Below are 16,174 nucleotides of genomic sequence, written 5' to 3'. Positions count from 1 at the left end.
CAGGAATTTTATTTTTTCCCCTTTCCATGCAGCCCAATTCATATTTCAGGCTGTCTCTACATTCTGTTCACACACACACACACACACACACACAATTGTTTAAAACCAGCCTAAAATCAGGACGAAGCAACCGTAAAACTCAGCCTGATTCTCTTCTAGTGTGGCTCAGGCATTAGTTATACAAAATTCTCACGTTAGCTTCTTTCCCCCCCCTTGTAAAATTTTGGTGTTAAAAACCTAAAAAAAATAACAACAACAACAAAAAAAAAAAACGACGAGACTTGATAAAACTGACAAACAGAAAGTGAAATAAATTGATTAAAAAAAAATTCTTTCCAGAGATGATATCCAGTTTTTTGTTATTCTGTATGTAAATAATAATATTAATAATAATAATAATAATAAAAAAAAAAAGTCACTGCCATTTTTCAACAGCGTTCCTCATTCTGTTGTTTATCTTGCTATGAATTGCCAGGTGGTGAGTCAGGTTGCCTTTCTGGGTGAAGCTTTTCCCGCAGGTGGTGCACACGTACGGCCGCTCTCCCTTGTGGATGCGCTCGTGAGTGGTCAGGTTTCCTTTCTGCGAGAACCCTCTTCCGCAGAAGCTGCACGTGTGAGGCCGTTCTCCCGTGTGCACGGCGTAGTGAACCTTCAGGTTGGCTTTGGAGTGAAAATATTTGCCGCACATCTCGCAGCGGAACCTCATGTCCGCCGTTTTGGCCAGAGTTTTTTCCGGAGGCAGACACTTGTGCGTCCGGAGGAGGTTCTTTTGCGGGAAGACGACCTTGCAGGTGCGGCACGCGTGAGCGTTCTGCTTTTGGTGACTCTTCATGTGCAACGTGAGGCCGTTCCGACGCAGGAACGTCTTCCCGCATTCGGGACAGGTGAAGTCCGTCTTAGCCGAGTCGTCGCCTGGACCGGGTTGGTGATGGATATTGAATCTGTCGAAGTAATTAAAAATGTGACCAGCACCTCCGCCTGAGCCGGACATGCGCTCTGAATCGGTTAAAATGTCCTGCTCCGCCCCCTGCTCCACCTCGTCCGGCCTCTCGAACGCTGCGGATTCTCCCCGTTCGCCCTCCATAAACTCAATGGGCATGCAGTGCTGGTCGAACTCCACCCGGTCTTCTTCCTCGTTGTCGTCGTCGTCGTCGTCGTCGTCATCGCCTGACACGATGACATGCTGAACCGTGCCATCCATAGATATGAGCTTGGTGGCAGCGGCTCTCGGGGAATCCGGCGCCATGGTGTCGACGTCGGATGTCCCCGGAAATCCCGCAGATATGAAGCATATGTCGTCGTCGTCAGCCATGTCTTCAGAGACGTCCTGAGGATCTCTTGGCGCTGTGGATGTATTTCTTTTGTTCCCTGACGCTGTATTAGGGGTAAAACAGATTAATCGTTAAGAATCAATCAATTAACACAACATAGAGCTGTCTCTATAAGTCAATTCATCATGGCATGAATGAAGTTCTTCGAAGTGCACCAAATTGCACGTCAGTGTAATGTGATTGGTCAGGAATTTGGCGCATGTACAGTTTTTTTGGGGGGGTTTCTTTTGGGTGGTTTTACCCCTGTAGGTCATTAGAGAAAATACAAAATGCTTCAGTTGTTAGCTACAGGTAACGATGGTGCCAAAATTTAAAGTTAAATGACACAACAGAAAAGATCGCCAGAAAGTTTGAATCCCGGTGATGCCAGGGCCAATCCGTGGCCAGGAGTCAAGACTGAGGTCTCTGGGTAAGAGGGATGGCATACACTCTCTCCCCTGTCAATCACAGCGACACTAGCCAATCACAATCGCCTGTGAGCTCATGTATGTGGAAAAGGGTGGATAGCGCTTTCCTCCGAAAGTGTGTTACGCCACCCTGTGACTCAGCATGCGCAGCAGTTTGAAAAGATCTGGAGGTTTGCTTGATGGAGGAAGCATGTGTTAACCTTCACCCTCTCTGGTTTGTAGCTGCTGTATGACAGGACCGAGTGCGCCAGCAGGTGGGAACTGGCAAGACGAATTTGGGGAGAAATTCTGGGCGGAGGAAAAAAACAACACAAAACAAAAAAAAAAACACCCCAACAATTGCTTGGATATTTCTACACTCACTTCCTGTGTAAGTCAAACACTGACTGGAAAGTTATGAATGATGTTTAATTTCCGTCTTACTTGGATTGATGACGCAGATTTCCTGCTCAGAAACCTCCTCCTTGACACTGCGCACGTTGCAGTCGTCATCGTTTTCAGGCTACATCAAAGAAGCAGACCGTTAACACGCTTAACTTCACGAAGACACCTTGGTTTGGTTTTTTTTTTTTTTGGTACAACAGGACGTGTGATAAAGAATACATTTTAAGTAAAGGCAGGAAATGTGACCTCATCAGACACATCCGGCTCCACCTCGACCGCCTCCTCTCCTGGCCTGGGCCTGCCGTCCCACAGACTGGAGCACCACTCCTTCCCGAAGATGCCGTTAATGGAGGGTGGAGCGTCTGATGTTTTGGAGAAAGAGAACTACTATGATGGGTGTGGACTATGTGTGGATGGATCATCGTTGCTCAGATGTTATTTGGGTGATGGCTCTTAGCGCAACATTAACACTGACATGGTAGTGTGGGTGACGCAGGTAGGAGTGTTGTTATGCTTGTTGGACTTTTTACACGTTCATGCCTCGTTGGTCACCTTGTAGGTGTATTGTTAGAGACTAAAGCTCATCTTTTTTCATGAACAGTGTGTGTTGATCATGCTCGCGACAGTCTGTTGCCATCTTGGTGACTATGTTGATTGATTTGGCGATTTTTAGACCACTTTATTAAAACAAGTGCCTAGCAACTATTTGAGCAGATGTTAGCGACTATCCTGGTCCTAGACAACCAATCACTGATCATCACGGTTCACAACAACCAATCACTGATCGTCATTGTTCATAACAACCGATCACTATTATTCATAACACCCATTTACTGATCATGAGTGGCCTTAACAACCAATGACTGATCACCATTGTCCTTAACAACCAATGACTGATCACCATTGTCCTTAACAACCAATGACTGATCACCATTGTTCACAACCAATGACTGATCACCATTGTTCACAACAACCAATGACTGATCACCATTGTTCACAACAACCAATGACTGATCACCATTGTTCACAACAACCAATCACTGATCACCATTGTTCACAACAACCACTTACTAAGCCCCATTGTCCACAACAACCAATCACTGATCACCATTGTTCTTAACAACCAATCACTGATCACCATTGTTCACAACAACCACTTACTAAGCCCCATTGTCCACAACAACCAATCACTGATCACGATTGTTTGTCCCATCTTCTTAGCAAAATTTTTCAGTGTTAAAAGTGAGTTATTTCACCTGTAACCATTTCCTTCGCGTCTATTTCTCAACTCGCCTCCGCTGCTTCACTTTCCCTGCGTTCTTGATAGAAATGACAGAATTTTAGAAATACCCAACCAACTAGTTTGAGGCGTCATGATCAAATATGACTGTACTATACTACACTACACTACACTATACCATACTACACGTCTTCAGAAATTCTTCCTTCTTCATGTAACATGTTTTGATATGCAAACGATCATGATGATTTAATGAGCGTAAATTACCAGGTGACGCCATCTGGTGACTTATTTGTTTGTTGACAAGCTGCATGAACCTACAGTCTGGGCTAGAAAGAAATCAGCCCCAGCCCTTGTGCCGTCTGCTTTGTTACTGACTTTTCTGAGATAATGCCTCGAGTGGTACTGTTTGATAGGCAAAGTGAAATGCGCAGGCGCAGAAACCCCTGGTCTCTCGAGACGTCTGGAAAGTTAGGGCGATTTGTCAGAACACCTGAACTGACCTGACCTGACCTGTATGACGGATGGACGAGATCAAATGATGACTGTGCGTCTACGAAGAAAGAGAAAGAGTTACCTTCCGATGTCTGAATGCACACAGACCGGCAGCTCTTGCGCCGAGCGCGCGCTCCCGCTTTCCGCATAGTTTCCACTTCGCTCTCGAGCACGCGCATTTTGTCCCCGAGAGCCGCGTTGTCGTGAAGCGCGCGCTCCAGCTCCAGTCGTAAAGACGCCAAGTCGCTGTCTACGATTTTACAGATCTGCCTCACGACCGCCCTGCTCATGATCTCCATGATGGAGTTCAGCTGCGTTTGAAAACAACGCGGCTCGGCCATGGCGAGAGAAAGACTCGCTCCGTTAGTCTCTCAACAATAAATCCTTTCGTTTTTTTAGCCAAGAAGAGAGGAAAAACGAGCAGGAAACAAGCCAATAAATGATGCAATAAACTGAGCAGTCAGTCGCGTCTAAAACGCATCATAAATCCCCGAACACAGTAAAGAAGAAGATGTGTATGCGGAGTTACGCCAGATTGTATCAACAATAGGAAATAAAGTTGAGTTCACTTCCGGGTAGATTTCGGTATTTTGTTTACAAAATAAAAGTCGTAAATGACCGGTAATTAAAGACAGGTCGGCCCTTCTGAGCTTGGGAGGTGTTTAGAAAGGGGTTTTGGTTTGGGAGAGGTGTTTGTTTTTGGGAAGTGTGTTGTTAAGAGGGCTGTTTGTGTTTGGGAGGTGTTTTATTTTACAGAAGTGTTTTGTTTATGAGAGGTGTTTTATTGTAGAGAGGTGTTTTGTTTATGAGTGCTGTTTTATTTTAGAGAGGTGTTTTGTTTATGGGAGGTGTTTTATTTTACAGAAGTGTTTTGTTTATGAGAGGTGTTTTATTTTACAGAAGTGTTTTGTTTATGAGAGGTGTTTTATTTTAGAGAGGGGTTTTGTTTATGGGAGGTGTTTTATTTTAGAGAGGTGTTTTGTTTATGAGAGGTGTTTTATTTTAAAGAGGTGTTTTGTTTATGGGAGGTGTTTTATTTTACAGAAGTGTTTTGTTTATGGAAGGTGTTTTATTTTAGAGAGGTGTTTTGTTTATGGGAGGTGTTTTGTTTATGGGAGGTGTTTTATTTTACAGAAGTGTTTTGTTTATGGGAGGTGTTTTGTTTATGGGAGGTGTTTTATTTTACAGAAGTGTTTTGTTTATGGGAGGTGTTTTATTTTACAGAAGTGTTTATGGGAGGTGTTTTATTTTACAGAAGTGTTTTGTTTATGCGAGGTGTTTTATTTTAGAGGGGTGTTTTGTTTATTGGAGGTACACCTAGTATTAGGTCAAGTAAGGTTTATTTATTTATAATTTTTTATATACCAGTGTCAGTGTTTTTGCTGTTCCTGTGATTCATCCTTGGTGTACCTACGATCCTTAAATAAAGACACTTTAAGTCTGTATTACATCCTGCACTTCACTGGTTACAACATCATATCATTTCCCTTTCTTTATATATAAATAAAAGAGTATGTCATTTTCTCATATTTTTAACGGCATTGTCGTATTTTTCCAGCGTTCCCACTCCAAGTCAAATGTAAAATTCCCTGACTTTTCCCTGACTTTCCCTTACCAAAATCTTGAATTTCCATGACCTACTGTACAAAGAATGGTACAATGTATTGCCTGGGTACTGAGCAGAAAAAAACAACTATTTTAACCCATTAAATCTGTAAGCCCGATTTCCTGGTTAACAGACATTTTCAGTGCAAAACTAAGTTTTCCTTGCTTAAAAAGAACATATACTTATCTCATGACTAGTCTTTACACCTTATAAACAAAATGCTCCTAATAAAACTATATTTAAATATATATATATTTAATAAATAATAAATAAATATTTAATATATATATTTAAATATAAATATATTTCTTTAATAGAAATAAAATCAATTCATTTACAAGGTACGGTAAGCCATTTTAAGTACATTTTTAATCCATAACCTCGTGTCACCTTCAGCAAATGAGCACACTGTTAAAAAAAAAAAAAAAAAAGATTTATAAACATAATTCCCTGATATTCCCTGACTTCAACCCCAAAATGATCAAATTTCCTGACTTTCCATGACTGGAATAGATGTTATGAAATTCCATGACCCGTGGGAACCCTGTTTTTCATTGTGTTCCCTTTAAAGGTGCAGAACTTTTAATATGACACAATTCCCACTAATTTACTTCTACTTACTGCCCTTTTGCTGCTTTTTGATAGCTGTAGAATGTCCGTTGAATCCTGCTTTATATCCGGGTCACGTGTTTTGCTCCTCTGCAGTCACCAAAGAACTTCTTAAGAGGTTTTGTTGTGAGACTGAGTCCTCCTGATGCTGACCGAGGGCAGGGAGATGCCTAAAAAAAGAAACGTTCTGTACATCTTTAGAGATGTACCTCAAGTGAGACCAACAGAATATTATAGAAATGAACTGTAACTGAACAATATATAAGAGCAATGTCGTTATTCTTTAAACATGAAAACACGCATTTAACCGTTCAGCCTATGTTACCTCAGCTCACACAGCAATCTCAATGTTTATTTTGCTGCTCTTAAATGAGTAACAGGACTGAGTTTATTTATTTATTTAGTTTTAAAGCATAGAATTAGTTGGATTAGCCAAGTACGCAAAATGTAGTTGATTGGCATCCATAAGAACATTAAGGACGTTCATTTATTTAAAAAGTATTTTTAGTTTGTAAAAGAATTGTGAAAGAATTTACAGTGTTGTACTTTCAGGCAACATCACAATATCCTTTTAAGTAAAGGGAGGGAAAAAAAGGAATGACAGAACTTAATTTTCTTCTTCCCATGATCTTCAGGAAATTGAAATGATGCAACGTGATCATGTGACTTGAGGAATATACCAAATATTTCACAGGGTTGAATGTGTTAAGGAAACAGTGTTGAGTGAAGGTTGTGTACATTTTTCATCACCTATAATGGATGACTCTCATTACTGACTTAACAGACTCTGGTCTTCATCACCTGCTCGCTGACAGATGGATCTGAAACTCGTTACGGTAGTGGGCGTTTCCTTTTTGAAACACGCTGACAACGGTAGACCAATCCTAGAGCTGCAACAACTCATCGATGAAATTGATAATAATCGATTTTAAATACTAAAGTTGTGTCCCAAATGAAGTACTGTACACTTACACTATGCACTATGTACTCTACGGTCTAGTGTGTGGATTTTAGAAAGGTAATGTCATCTCAAATAGAACACTAGCGTTTTTTTACTAACCGGAAGTATAACCTTCCTAGTCGATGGCGCATGACGTCATACGCACGTAATGCGACACCGCTAGCCTAATACCCAGAATCACCAACATTGTCTTTCTTCAGTCTTTCTGTCGGCGTTATCTTTTATTCCCAACGTGACCTCAGTCCTCATCAGACGGAGGCGAAATCATCACGTGACTGAGGAAGAAAGTGTGCGACCTCTAAATCTTCTAAGGCATGGGAGCGATTCATATTAAACACTGCCGAGATCATCAAACTTTATAAAGCAGAGTTTCTGCAGCACGGAAGCACGACAGTGATGCTGTCGCGAGTTGCTTAAAAGGTTTAGCTTAATTTAAGTTTATTGTCATTATATGTTGTATTTGCGCGCTTGCAGTGTAAATTCTGTAGATTATTATAACGGAAGTGACGTGTTAGTAACGAGGCCGCGTTGCTGCTCACGCGCACGGGTTCTTTTCTGTTTTGGAGAAACAGTTGTGTAAAGTTTTAGTCTCATTTATATTTGTAACACTCAGTTTGTGGATTCTATTTTAAATAAACAACAAAAAAGTTACTGAACGTTTGCCCCGCCCCCATCCGATTAATCGATTAACCGAAAACTCACCAACCAACTAATCGATTATGAAAATAATCGTTTTGCAGCCCTAGACCAATCACAACAGACTGGGACATCTGACCAAACAGAGCAGAGTATGCTCTCTGAAAGGAGGAGTTTAGAATGAATCATTTAAAACGGATCATTTAACGAGTCGTTTGTGACACTGGGGGAAAAAGGTAACGCTGCAATTTAAATTATGAGCATGTTAAAGTGTTTTTTCACCTCGGATGCACGTAAATCTATTGTATAAGACCTTTAAAACAAAATTGGGCACGTTTCAAAGCCGTAATAGGTGCGCTTTAAATATTGCATGACAAATTGCAGGCCTACCGAAATCCCACCCCCTGCAGGCTCCCAGTGTTTCAGATGGTGTGTACTGTGCTTATGTTTTTATAAGTAATTTCTATGCTAGTCTATTGATATGCTATTGATAAAAATTAACAAAATAAACAGAAGGAATGCAAATGTAAACTGTATTATGAATCATTTCCAATAATTATTAAGCACAACCCGACACACTGTGGACCTGAATGGATGTTTTGAGACATTCTGTCACTCGGCAGAACTAGAAAAGCTTCCCCACATTTCCTATTTTTATTTTGAAACCGTTACGTGTTATAAACAGCAAGCGAAGCTGTAAGGGTCAAATATCTAGGCACTTGAGCTCAAAGGGCACAGGGTAGGTTACAGTAACTCAATCCGACTGTACAGATGGGTACAGACGCTTCAGGTTTTACGCAGTTATGGCAAAACAGAGGCTGAAGGCACACATCCAAGTTTGTGGACATATTTAGTACGGTGTCTCCGTGGTACGGGGCTAACTGGCTGACGTGCCTCTAGAGTCAACTGGTATCCATCGTCAACAATTGGAAAAATCCAAGAGTTAAAGGTTCATTCTGTATATTCTTAAAGTGTTCATAGGCTTGTAATAATCACAAAATGCTAAAGATATCCGATAAACAATGGACCTTATTAGTTTCTCCGTTTCAGGCTTCTGTTGATAGTTTTATGGACTGGAAATAAGCCCCACCCACCAAAGGATAGTTGCTCATCTCCCTTTGAATTCTATAAAAAGTAATTCATAAGGGTTTTAGCTTTGAAAGGTGTGTGTGTGTGGGGGGGGGGGGGATTTGTCAGTGTGTTCACTGCAATTGCAATTCATCTCACAGCCAGCAGAGGGCCAATTACTGCAAATTACAAACTGCAGCTTTAACTGTTTATATGTATTATATACACATTATATGGATGCATGTATAATATTACACATGTGTACTTTTATAAATATACGTAACGCCTGCATCCAGCTGAGCATTTTAAGTCAGTAATACATTTAATCAGCAATTTCATGTTTATATATTCAGCAAAAAAAAAAAAAAAAAGAAACGTCCTCTCACATTTCTCTCTCATATTTCTAGTGAGTGTGTAAACATTTGTATTCACATAAAAAGATCCAACAACTGAAACATGAACTGAACAAGATTCACAGACGTCTGAGGAACAGAAATGGAATAACAAGTCCCTGAACAAGGGGGGGATCAATATTAAAAGGAACAGTTAGTATCTGGTGTGGCCTCCAGCTGCTTTAAGTACTACAGTGCATCTCATCCTCATGGACTGCACCAGCTCTTTGTCAGTTCTTGCTGTGAGATGTTCATCCACTGTTCCACCAAGGCATTTGCAAGTTCTCGATCATGTCTGGGGGGGACACATGGTTACATGTAATGTACATGTCCTTCCTATCTCCCTGTAGCACCGTCTTAAGCATCTTACATTACAGACATTACAGTTTATTGTAATATATACAAATAAATAAATCATAGTTCATTCTCTTTACTGTAGCAAGCAAAACTAAGAAAATATGCAAGATGGGAGATAGTGGTCACCAACATCCAATGAATCAGAACAAGGCAACTCATGAGATATATGTGTACTCAAAATATAGGGTGGAGTCAGTTAGGGAGGGATACATCAAGTCCTCAAACTTTTTGTTGTAAAGAATTTAGTGTAAAAAATTCCATGAACCCCCTCAGCACAGATTTATTGTATGGTCTTAATCCAACTATTCAAGCATTAGCCTAATTATTTAAATGTATATAATAATATTTTGCCTATTTATTTAGAGCCAAGTTGAACCTTCAATTGTAATTCACCTCACAGCCAGCAGGGGGCTTCAATAAAAGGACCCGTCTCTACCTATTGCCGGTATGTTCAACAAGGTTCTGTGGATTGGTTAAAGTTCTGTCTTTCAAACAGAGTTCTACTTCACCAATCATCAGTTGAATTTCATCAACATTCCTCCATATAACTTGTATACACTGGAACTAAATGCTGTTTCTTCAGGACCGTGATGTGAGACACAACAGTACAGCAGCAGGGCACACAGGACTACACAAAGTGCAAATACACAACAGGACAAATAAAAATATATACAATAGATATACAGGAGAGTGCACGCTAACTATATACAACAACAGAATGGGAAAAAAAAAAAACATATCCTGTAGAGTTCTACACAAAACCTTCAAGTGCTTCCAAAGAACGCTTTATGGTGGTAGACGTCAAGGCACGTGTTTTGATGAACTTTGAATGGATGTGCTGTATTTGTTCAGACTGTTTAAAAGTTACAAAACAACTTTCTCCTGACAACTTTATTGATGCTAAAAATCATTGGTGAGAAATCCATGCATACAGAAATCCCAAAGTAGAGTTAGATCACCAATGAACAAGCCAGAGGTGACAGTGGAGAGGAAAAACTGCCTGAGACAACACGAGGATCAAACCGTAGGACACTGGATAATGGGACTACAAATCATTATAACTACTGTAATGCTCAACGTGAAAACTGGAATTGTGAAGATTGTAGCTCATTAGTACTTCAGAACTTGGGTTAGTTTAAGGCTCGGACCTATTTGGTCCCATATATGCGGTCTATATTTATCCAAAGCACACTTCTCATCTTGTAATTCATTGGCTAATGTGGTGAATAGAATCAGCTGTCATGTATCCTAAACACTCTTCGCACATGATCCTCCCAGACGAAGTCAATAATCACCTCCGAGTAAATCCCTCCCTACTACTTTGATTTCACTCTGATGTTTACACACAACTCGTTCGTATGATCCCCTTCTGAAGCTCCATTGATCCACAAGATTCCTAGGACTCCAACTGCATGACGCGGGAAGAGGTAGCGACCCAAGGAGGGGTGGGTGGAGCACAGTAACCCTATATGAACCTCATCATTAAAGCCAAGAGTCTCAAAGTCGCAATGACCACCAGGCGTGCCGTCCTCGAAGATGACCTCTCCTGCCCAATATGCGGGAAGATTTTTCAAGAGCCTGTGGTGCTTTTCTGCAAACATAGATTCTGTAAACCATGCCTGGAGAGCAGTTGGGTCGGTGGAGGAGCTTGCGAATGTCCACTCTGCTGCCAGCCGTCGTCCATGGGGGAACTCATAGTTAACACAATGCTCAAGAAGTCCTGTGAAGGTTATCTGAAAGAACGGCGCAAGAGTAACCCCTTTGCATGCAAAGAACACGGCGAATCTCTGACCTTATTCTGTCTGGAAGACCTACAGCCTACATGCGTCGAGTGCAAGGAATCGGGAAGCCACAAAGGGCATCGATTATACTCTTTGGAAGAGGCTTCGCAAGATTGTAAGGTATGTTTAGACGAAAGAACCAGTAGGAACTTAGAAGGCATCACAATTCCGTGAACAAGGTATTCCTGGTATTCCCTTTCAATTTATGAGAACTATATCAATTGGACTGGGAACGCAAATGCAACGCCGGTCTTGTTTATCATGTCTTGTAGCACAATAGATCTGCTTAAGACTTTCACTCGTGTATTTATCGAGTGAGTTCCGTGGTCTGTTTTGAGACCATATGTTCCTCCTTTCTTCTTCAGATCAGCCAAGTGACAGATCTAGTATTGCAAAGATGCTAATGACTAATTAATAACCAACATATAAGTTGACATTATGAAAAAACATTAAGGTATTAATGTAACATTTGGCTTGATTCAGCTACTCAGAAACTGATATTGCTGGGACTTCACCAGACCTTATCCTCTACTAAGAATATCCCTATATTTTCATTGGTCACGGCAGGGAGCCTCCTGAAAAAAAAAGGTGAAACCGGATTCCCGGTGCTTTCTCAAGTGTTCGTCACTCTCCATACTAGTTGACAGCACCTGGCCTCTTTGACTTCATGACTTGGGTCATGGTAATGCCGGGGCAGGAACGCCGTAGCCGTATCTTCTTGCCTTACACAAATGCTACGACGGCTATGAGATTCCCGAGCAAATAGGGTGTACCTCATTGGCTTTGGATATATGGGAATAAATACACTCTGATGGCTTAAAAATGATGTAAAGCGCCAGAGTCTTGAAATCTAAACCGCGATATTTTACCGTTCTATTTCAGGCTGAACTGAAGACTGCTCTGAAGCCACTGCAAGACAAGCTGAAGTTCTTCAGGAATGTTAAATCCACATACGATCTAACAGCAGAGCACATTAAGGTATTTTCTTACCATCTGAATCTTGTTGGCCAACAGTGGATCTTGGCTCTTTCCCTGTTTACTTCTCTGTGAGCTTTGCCTTTTTCGGGAGTTTTGTGGACATCACGAAATGTAAATCAACCGTACCACATGATTACGAAGAAAATCAGCAATACGGAAACGTCGGTAAATGTTTCGTTTGGTTCGGCTTATGAGAGCATCTGCTCAGAACCTTACATAACGAGTGATAAATGAGGCCAAATAATTAATCGTAATTGAAATCGGTCTTTCGTCCAATTGTAAAACATGGCGTGCTATTGTTGTTGTTGTTGTTATAGAGACAGGCAGAACATGCAGAGAGGCAGATCAGAGAGGAGTTTGAAGCGCTGCACAAGTTCCTTCGAGAAGAAGAAGTGGCCAAACTCTCTGAACTGAAGAAAGAGGAGGCGGATAAGAGCGAGACCATGACGGAAAAGATGGAGGAGATGGAAAACCAAATCACGTCCCTCACAAACACCATCAGGTATATCGAAAAGGAGATGAGCGCTCAGGATATCCCGTTCCTCCAGGTAAACTCCTTCAGGTAGTCGACTGTAAACGTTTTATTTTACCCAGTGGCCATGTTACGAGATTTTTCTTTTACCCATCATTAATACTGTTTATAAGACCATGGCATTTTTGGTAAGGTATTTTTATTCCTTTCTAGAATTACAAGGAAACCATAAAGAGGTATGTCGACCTTCAGGATGTTCTCTCTCTCTCTCAACACTCCTCAAACTCTGAGAGCCACATTACTGATATTCAACTCTCCATCATTCATCAAGTGATTTTTTCACCACTATGTGCAGAACTTGGCAGCTACCCCAGGAACCACAGATGATATCAGGGTCTTTGGTTGACGTAGCCAAACATTTAGGCTCTTTAAAATTCAACGTCTGGGAGAAGATGAAGAATATCATCCAGTATAGTAAGTATACAGGGTAGATAGCAGTTATGGATATTGATTTCGGCCTGGATATTGATTTTGTTTCGCATGACCTGAGAAGCTAGAATAGCCGACACTAGCGAAAAAAGAACGGCCGTAATTTACAGCAAGTCACACCTGTTTGAAATGCCTTTTAGTCAGTGATTGACCATCAATCTGTGTGATGTATTAGTCCTTCACAGTTCCCACAGCTTACATTGTAAATGATCTTCCCTTGTCTTGTCCATTCTGGCTGCTATTGATCATAATGTAGGAAGATGTATTTGACATGGATCTGGCGCAAAAACTACACCCTTACCGACTTGCATATTAATCTTTATAATGCTCTTCAGAGGCATCCGAGATTAACTTCCACGCAAACATCTCAGTCAATGCCATCGTCTTCATCATATCATACATCCATCCATCCATCTTCTACCGCTTACTCCTTTTCAGGGTCACGGGGAACCTGGAGTCTATCCCAGGGAGCATCGGGTACAAGGCGGGGTACACCCTGGACAGGGTGCCAATCCATCGCAGGGCACAATCACACACACCCATTCATACACTACGGACACTTTAGACACGCCAATCAGCCTACCATGCATGTCTTTGGACTGGGGGAGGAAACCGGAGTACCCGGAGGAAACCCCCGCAGCACGGGGAGAACATACAAACTCCACACACACAGGCCCCCCTGCGGGACTCGAACCCCAGACCCTGGAGGTGTGAGGCGAACGTGCTAACCACTAAGTTACCCCATATCATATATAATGGAACTCTAACTAGCGGATCATCTAAACACAACTGCGTCGCAGAACTACACTACGTTCTGGGACTTTGAGTCCAGCGTCTGCATGGACGTCTCTACTACTTCTAAGCTGGATTTTCCATTAATACGACGCTGCTGGAAAATGGCGTGTAAGAAAAGCAGAGGTTGTACTTTGTTTTTTAGGAGTCAGCAGAACCCGACTGTTATCCCTTATGCTTGAGATCGGTGAAATATTTCTAGACTGTTCTAGCAAGAACAACATTCCCCCAGTGTCTTTCCTTTAAGGCTAAAAGTAAAACGCTCAAATCTCTATAGGTCAGGGGCGTCAGGGTCCGAGTCCTAAAATTAGGATTACCATGCATAGTTTTCGAGATGCCTAATTTACCAAGCCGTGCTATTAAACCTGCGACAACTTCAGGGTAGTTCAAAGATCTCACCAAGACTAAATTGCTTTAATATTAATATTAAAATGGAAATGCTGCTTTCAAGTTAATCTATTTGAAAGATTTGATGTCAAGCTTTTTAATATTTAAAACCTTTCAACCGTGCAGCTCCTGTGACTCTGGACCCGAACACAGCGGCGAGCTGTTTCCAGCTGTCAGAGGACCTGACGACTCTTCAGTGCTGCTCTCAGATCTTCAAGCTCCCGGACAACCCGGAGCGCTTCGACGTGAGTGCCGAGATGCTGGGCGCAGAGGGCTTCCGCTCGGGTAAACACAGCTGGGACGTGGAAGTCAAAAACAACAGCTACTGGGTGATCGGAGTAGCCAGCGAATCGGTGAAGAGGAAGGGCAAGAACGTGCTGACGCCTGCAGAGGGGTTTTGGACTATTCGGCTGAGGAACGGCGAGTACAAGGCTTGCTCGGCACCGTGGTCGTCGCTAACCATGAACAAGGAGCCAGATGTGGTGAGGGTGGTGTTGGATATGGACAGGTCGAAGGTGACGTTCTATGACCCGAGAGAGAGGACGCCACTCTACACGTTCACGGACATCATCTCGCCACGAGTGTTTCCTTACTTCTGCAGTGCCTGCAAAGATCATCCACTCAAAGTACTTCCAGCGAGTGTGTATGTTAAAGTGCAGCACTAGACCTGAGCAAAACCCTCCCTCCCTCTCTCTCTCTCTCTCTGAACTGTTTTACATTACAGAGTGGAGTGGTAATTTATCGCCATGGGAAAAGTAACTTCAAATCCATCCACTTGTTTACCAAGTGCAGTTACATTAAAGTGCAAAAGTTTGCACACCCTTCAGACAAAATGCAAAATAAAACACAAATATTGTAATCATAAATATATCTGGTGTGTGTATTAGTGTTTTCCTGATGTTTCTCTATTGGTGAGTCACAAAAAGAGTCAGTATTAATAAGTTAAAACATGAGATTAAAAAAAAAAAAAAAAAAAAAAGATATTGAGTCATGAAGTGACGTCACTGATGTGGGGGAGGGGCGGGGTTATCCACAGTGACGTCACAGACCCTACTAATCCATAATCAAATTCCTTGTCGATTATTTTATTTAATCGTTTAGTTGTTGCAGCCCTACATGCAAACACTAAAATTTTTTAGGCATCTGTTTACATTTCTTCCTGCCCCAGAAATAAGCTCCACCCTCCACCAAATCAGATCTGCTCAGATTTGCCACTTTTCCTCTAAAGCGTACCTCATGAGGGCTTAAAAAGGTCAAATTTTTTAATTGTAACTGCATGAAGCAATGACTGAATATCAAATTCCTTCATATCAAACATGATAAAATACTATTCTAATATGTAAAGTTCGCATCCTGCTCAATATTTTAATGTTTAAAGCTGAAGTACTCTAGACGTCTGTCTGGCAATATGATATAATATATAAGATATTGTTATAAATTGTGTATTGTTAATTGTTATTAAAAAAAAAAACAATTCTTAAATATCATGGACAGTCAGTACTTTTTAGAAATTTTGTATTAAATCTTCAAAATTGTAAAGATTTTGTATAGATTTTTAAAAAAAAAAAAAATGTTCCCATATTTTCAATGTTCAATTTTTGTAGGCCATTAAAGAAAAGTATATTTAACCTCTTTAAAAAAAAAAAAAAAAAAATTTATAAACACATTTGTAAATCCAACACTTATACGTGGTGATACATCCCAGAACGTATCGTCCTCGAGTATCACGATGCGATATTTTTGTCATATCGCCCACCCCTGAATGGCCATATGAAAAAATGTTCATATT

At 41.2% G+C, this 16,174-nt stretch overlaps 2 protein-coding genes across 3 annotated transcripts in view; one reads left to right on the top strand and one right to left on the bottom strand.

The window, feature by feature from the left end:
* LOC128600675 (zinc finger and SCAN domain-containing protein 2) overlaps window positions 1–4,597 on the bottom strand; it is a 5,990-nt gene extending 1,393 nt beyond the window's left edge. The window contains exons 1-4 of one of the 2 annotated variants that reach the window (XM_053613324.1): window positions 3,940–4,597; window positions 2,369–2,484; window positions 2,162–2,240; window positions 1–1,374 (exon numbers count right to left, since the gene is read on the bottom strand). The exon at window positions 1–1,374 is cut by the window's left edge and continues 1,393 nt beyond it. In XM_053613324.1, the coding sequence (XP_053469299.1) occupies window positions 416–1,374; window positions 2,162–2,240; window positions 2,369–2,484; window positions 3,940–4,198 (1,413 nt within the window). In that variant the 5' untranslated portion in view covers window positions 4,199–4,597 and the 3' untranslated portion in view covers window positions 1–415. The remainder of the gene's footprint in view (window positions 1,375–2,161; window positions 2,241–2,368; window positions 2,485–3,939) is intronic. The other variant, XM_053613325.1, reaches the window with a different exon arrangement.
* A 5,580-nt stretch (window positions 4,598–10,177) lies between these two features.
* Window positions 10,178–16,135, top strand: trim35-13 (tripartite motif containing 35-13). Its single transcript, XM_053612928.1, has 6 exons — window positions 10,178–11,387; window positions 12,150–12,245; window positions 12,563–12,793; window positions 12,931–12,953; window positions 13,073–13,191; window positions 14,512–16,135. The coding sequence occupies exons 1-6, from the start codon at window positions 10,956–10,958 to the stop codon at window positions 15,048–15,050; spliced, it is 1,440 nt and encodes a 479-aa protein (XP_053468903.1). The 5' UTR covers window positions 10,178–10,955; the 3' UTR covers window positions 15,051–16,135.
* Window positions 16,136–16,174: the final 39 nt, after the last annotated feature.

The sequence above is a fragment of the Ictalurus furcatus genome, chromosome 24, assembly GCF_023375685.1.
Source record: "Ictalurus furcatus strain D&B chromosome 24, Billie_1.0, whole genome shotgun sequence".
NCBI classification, from domain to species: domain Eukaryota; kingdom Metazoa; phylum Chordata; class Actinopteri; order Siluriformes; family Ictaluridae; genus Ictalurus; species Ictalurus furcatus.
This window is presented reverse-complemented; position numbering and strand designations above follow the sequence as displayed.

Excerpts from the sequence above, each read along its gene's own strand:
- trim35-13 (XM_053612928.1), top strand. The coding sequence starts at position 10,956 with ATGAACCTCATCATTAAAGCCAAGAGTCTCAAAGTCGCAATGACCACC. Across the intron at positions 12,246-12,562 it reads TAACAGCAGAGCACATTAAG|AGACAGGCAGAACATGCAGA; the intron begins GTATTTTCTTAC and ends TTGTTGTTATAG. Across the intron at positions 13,192-14,511 it reads GAAGAATATCATCCAGTATA|CTCCTGTGACTCTGGACCCG; the intron begins GTAAGTATACAG and ends TCAACCGTGCAG.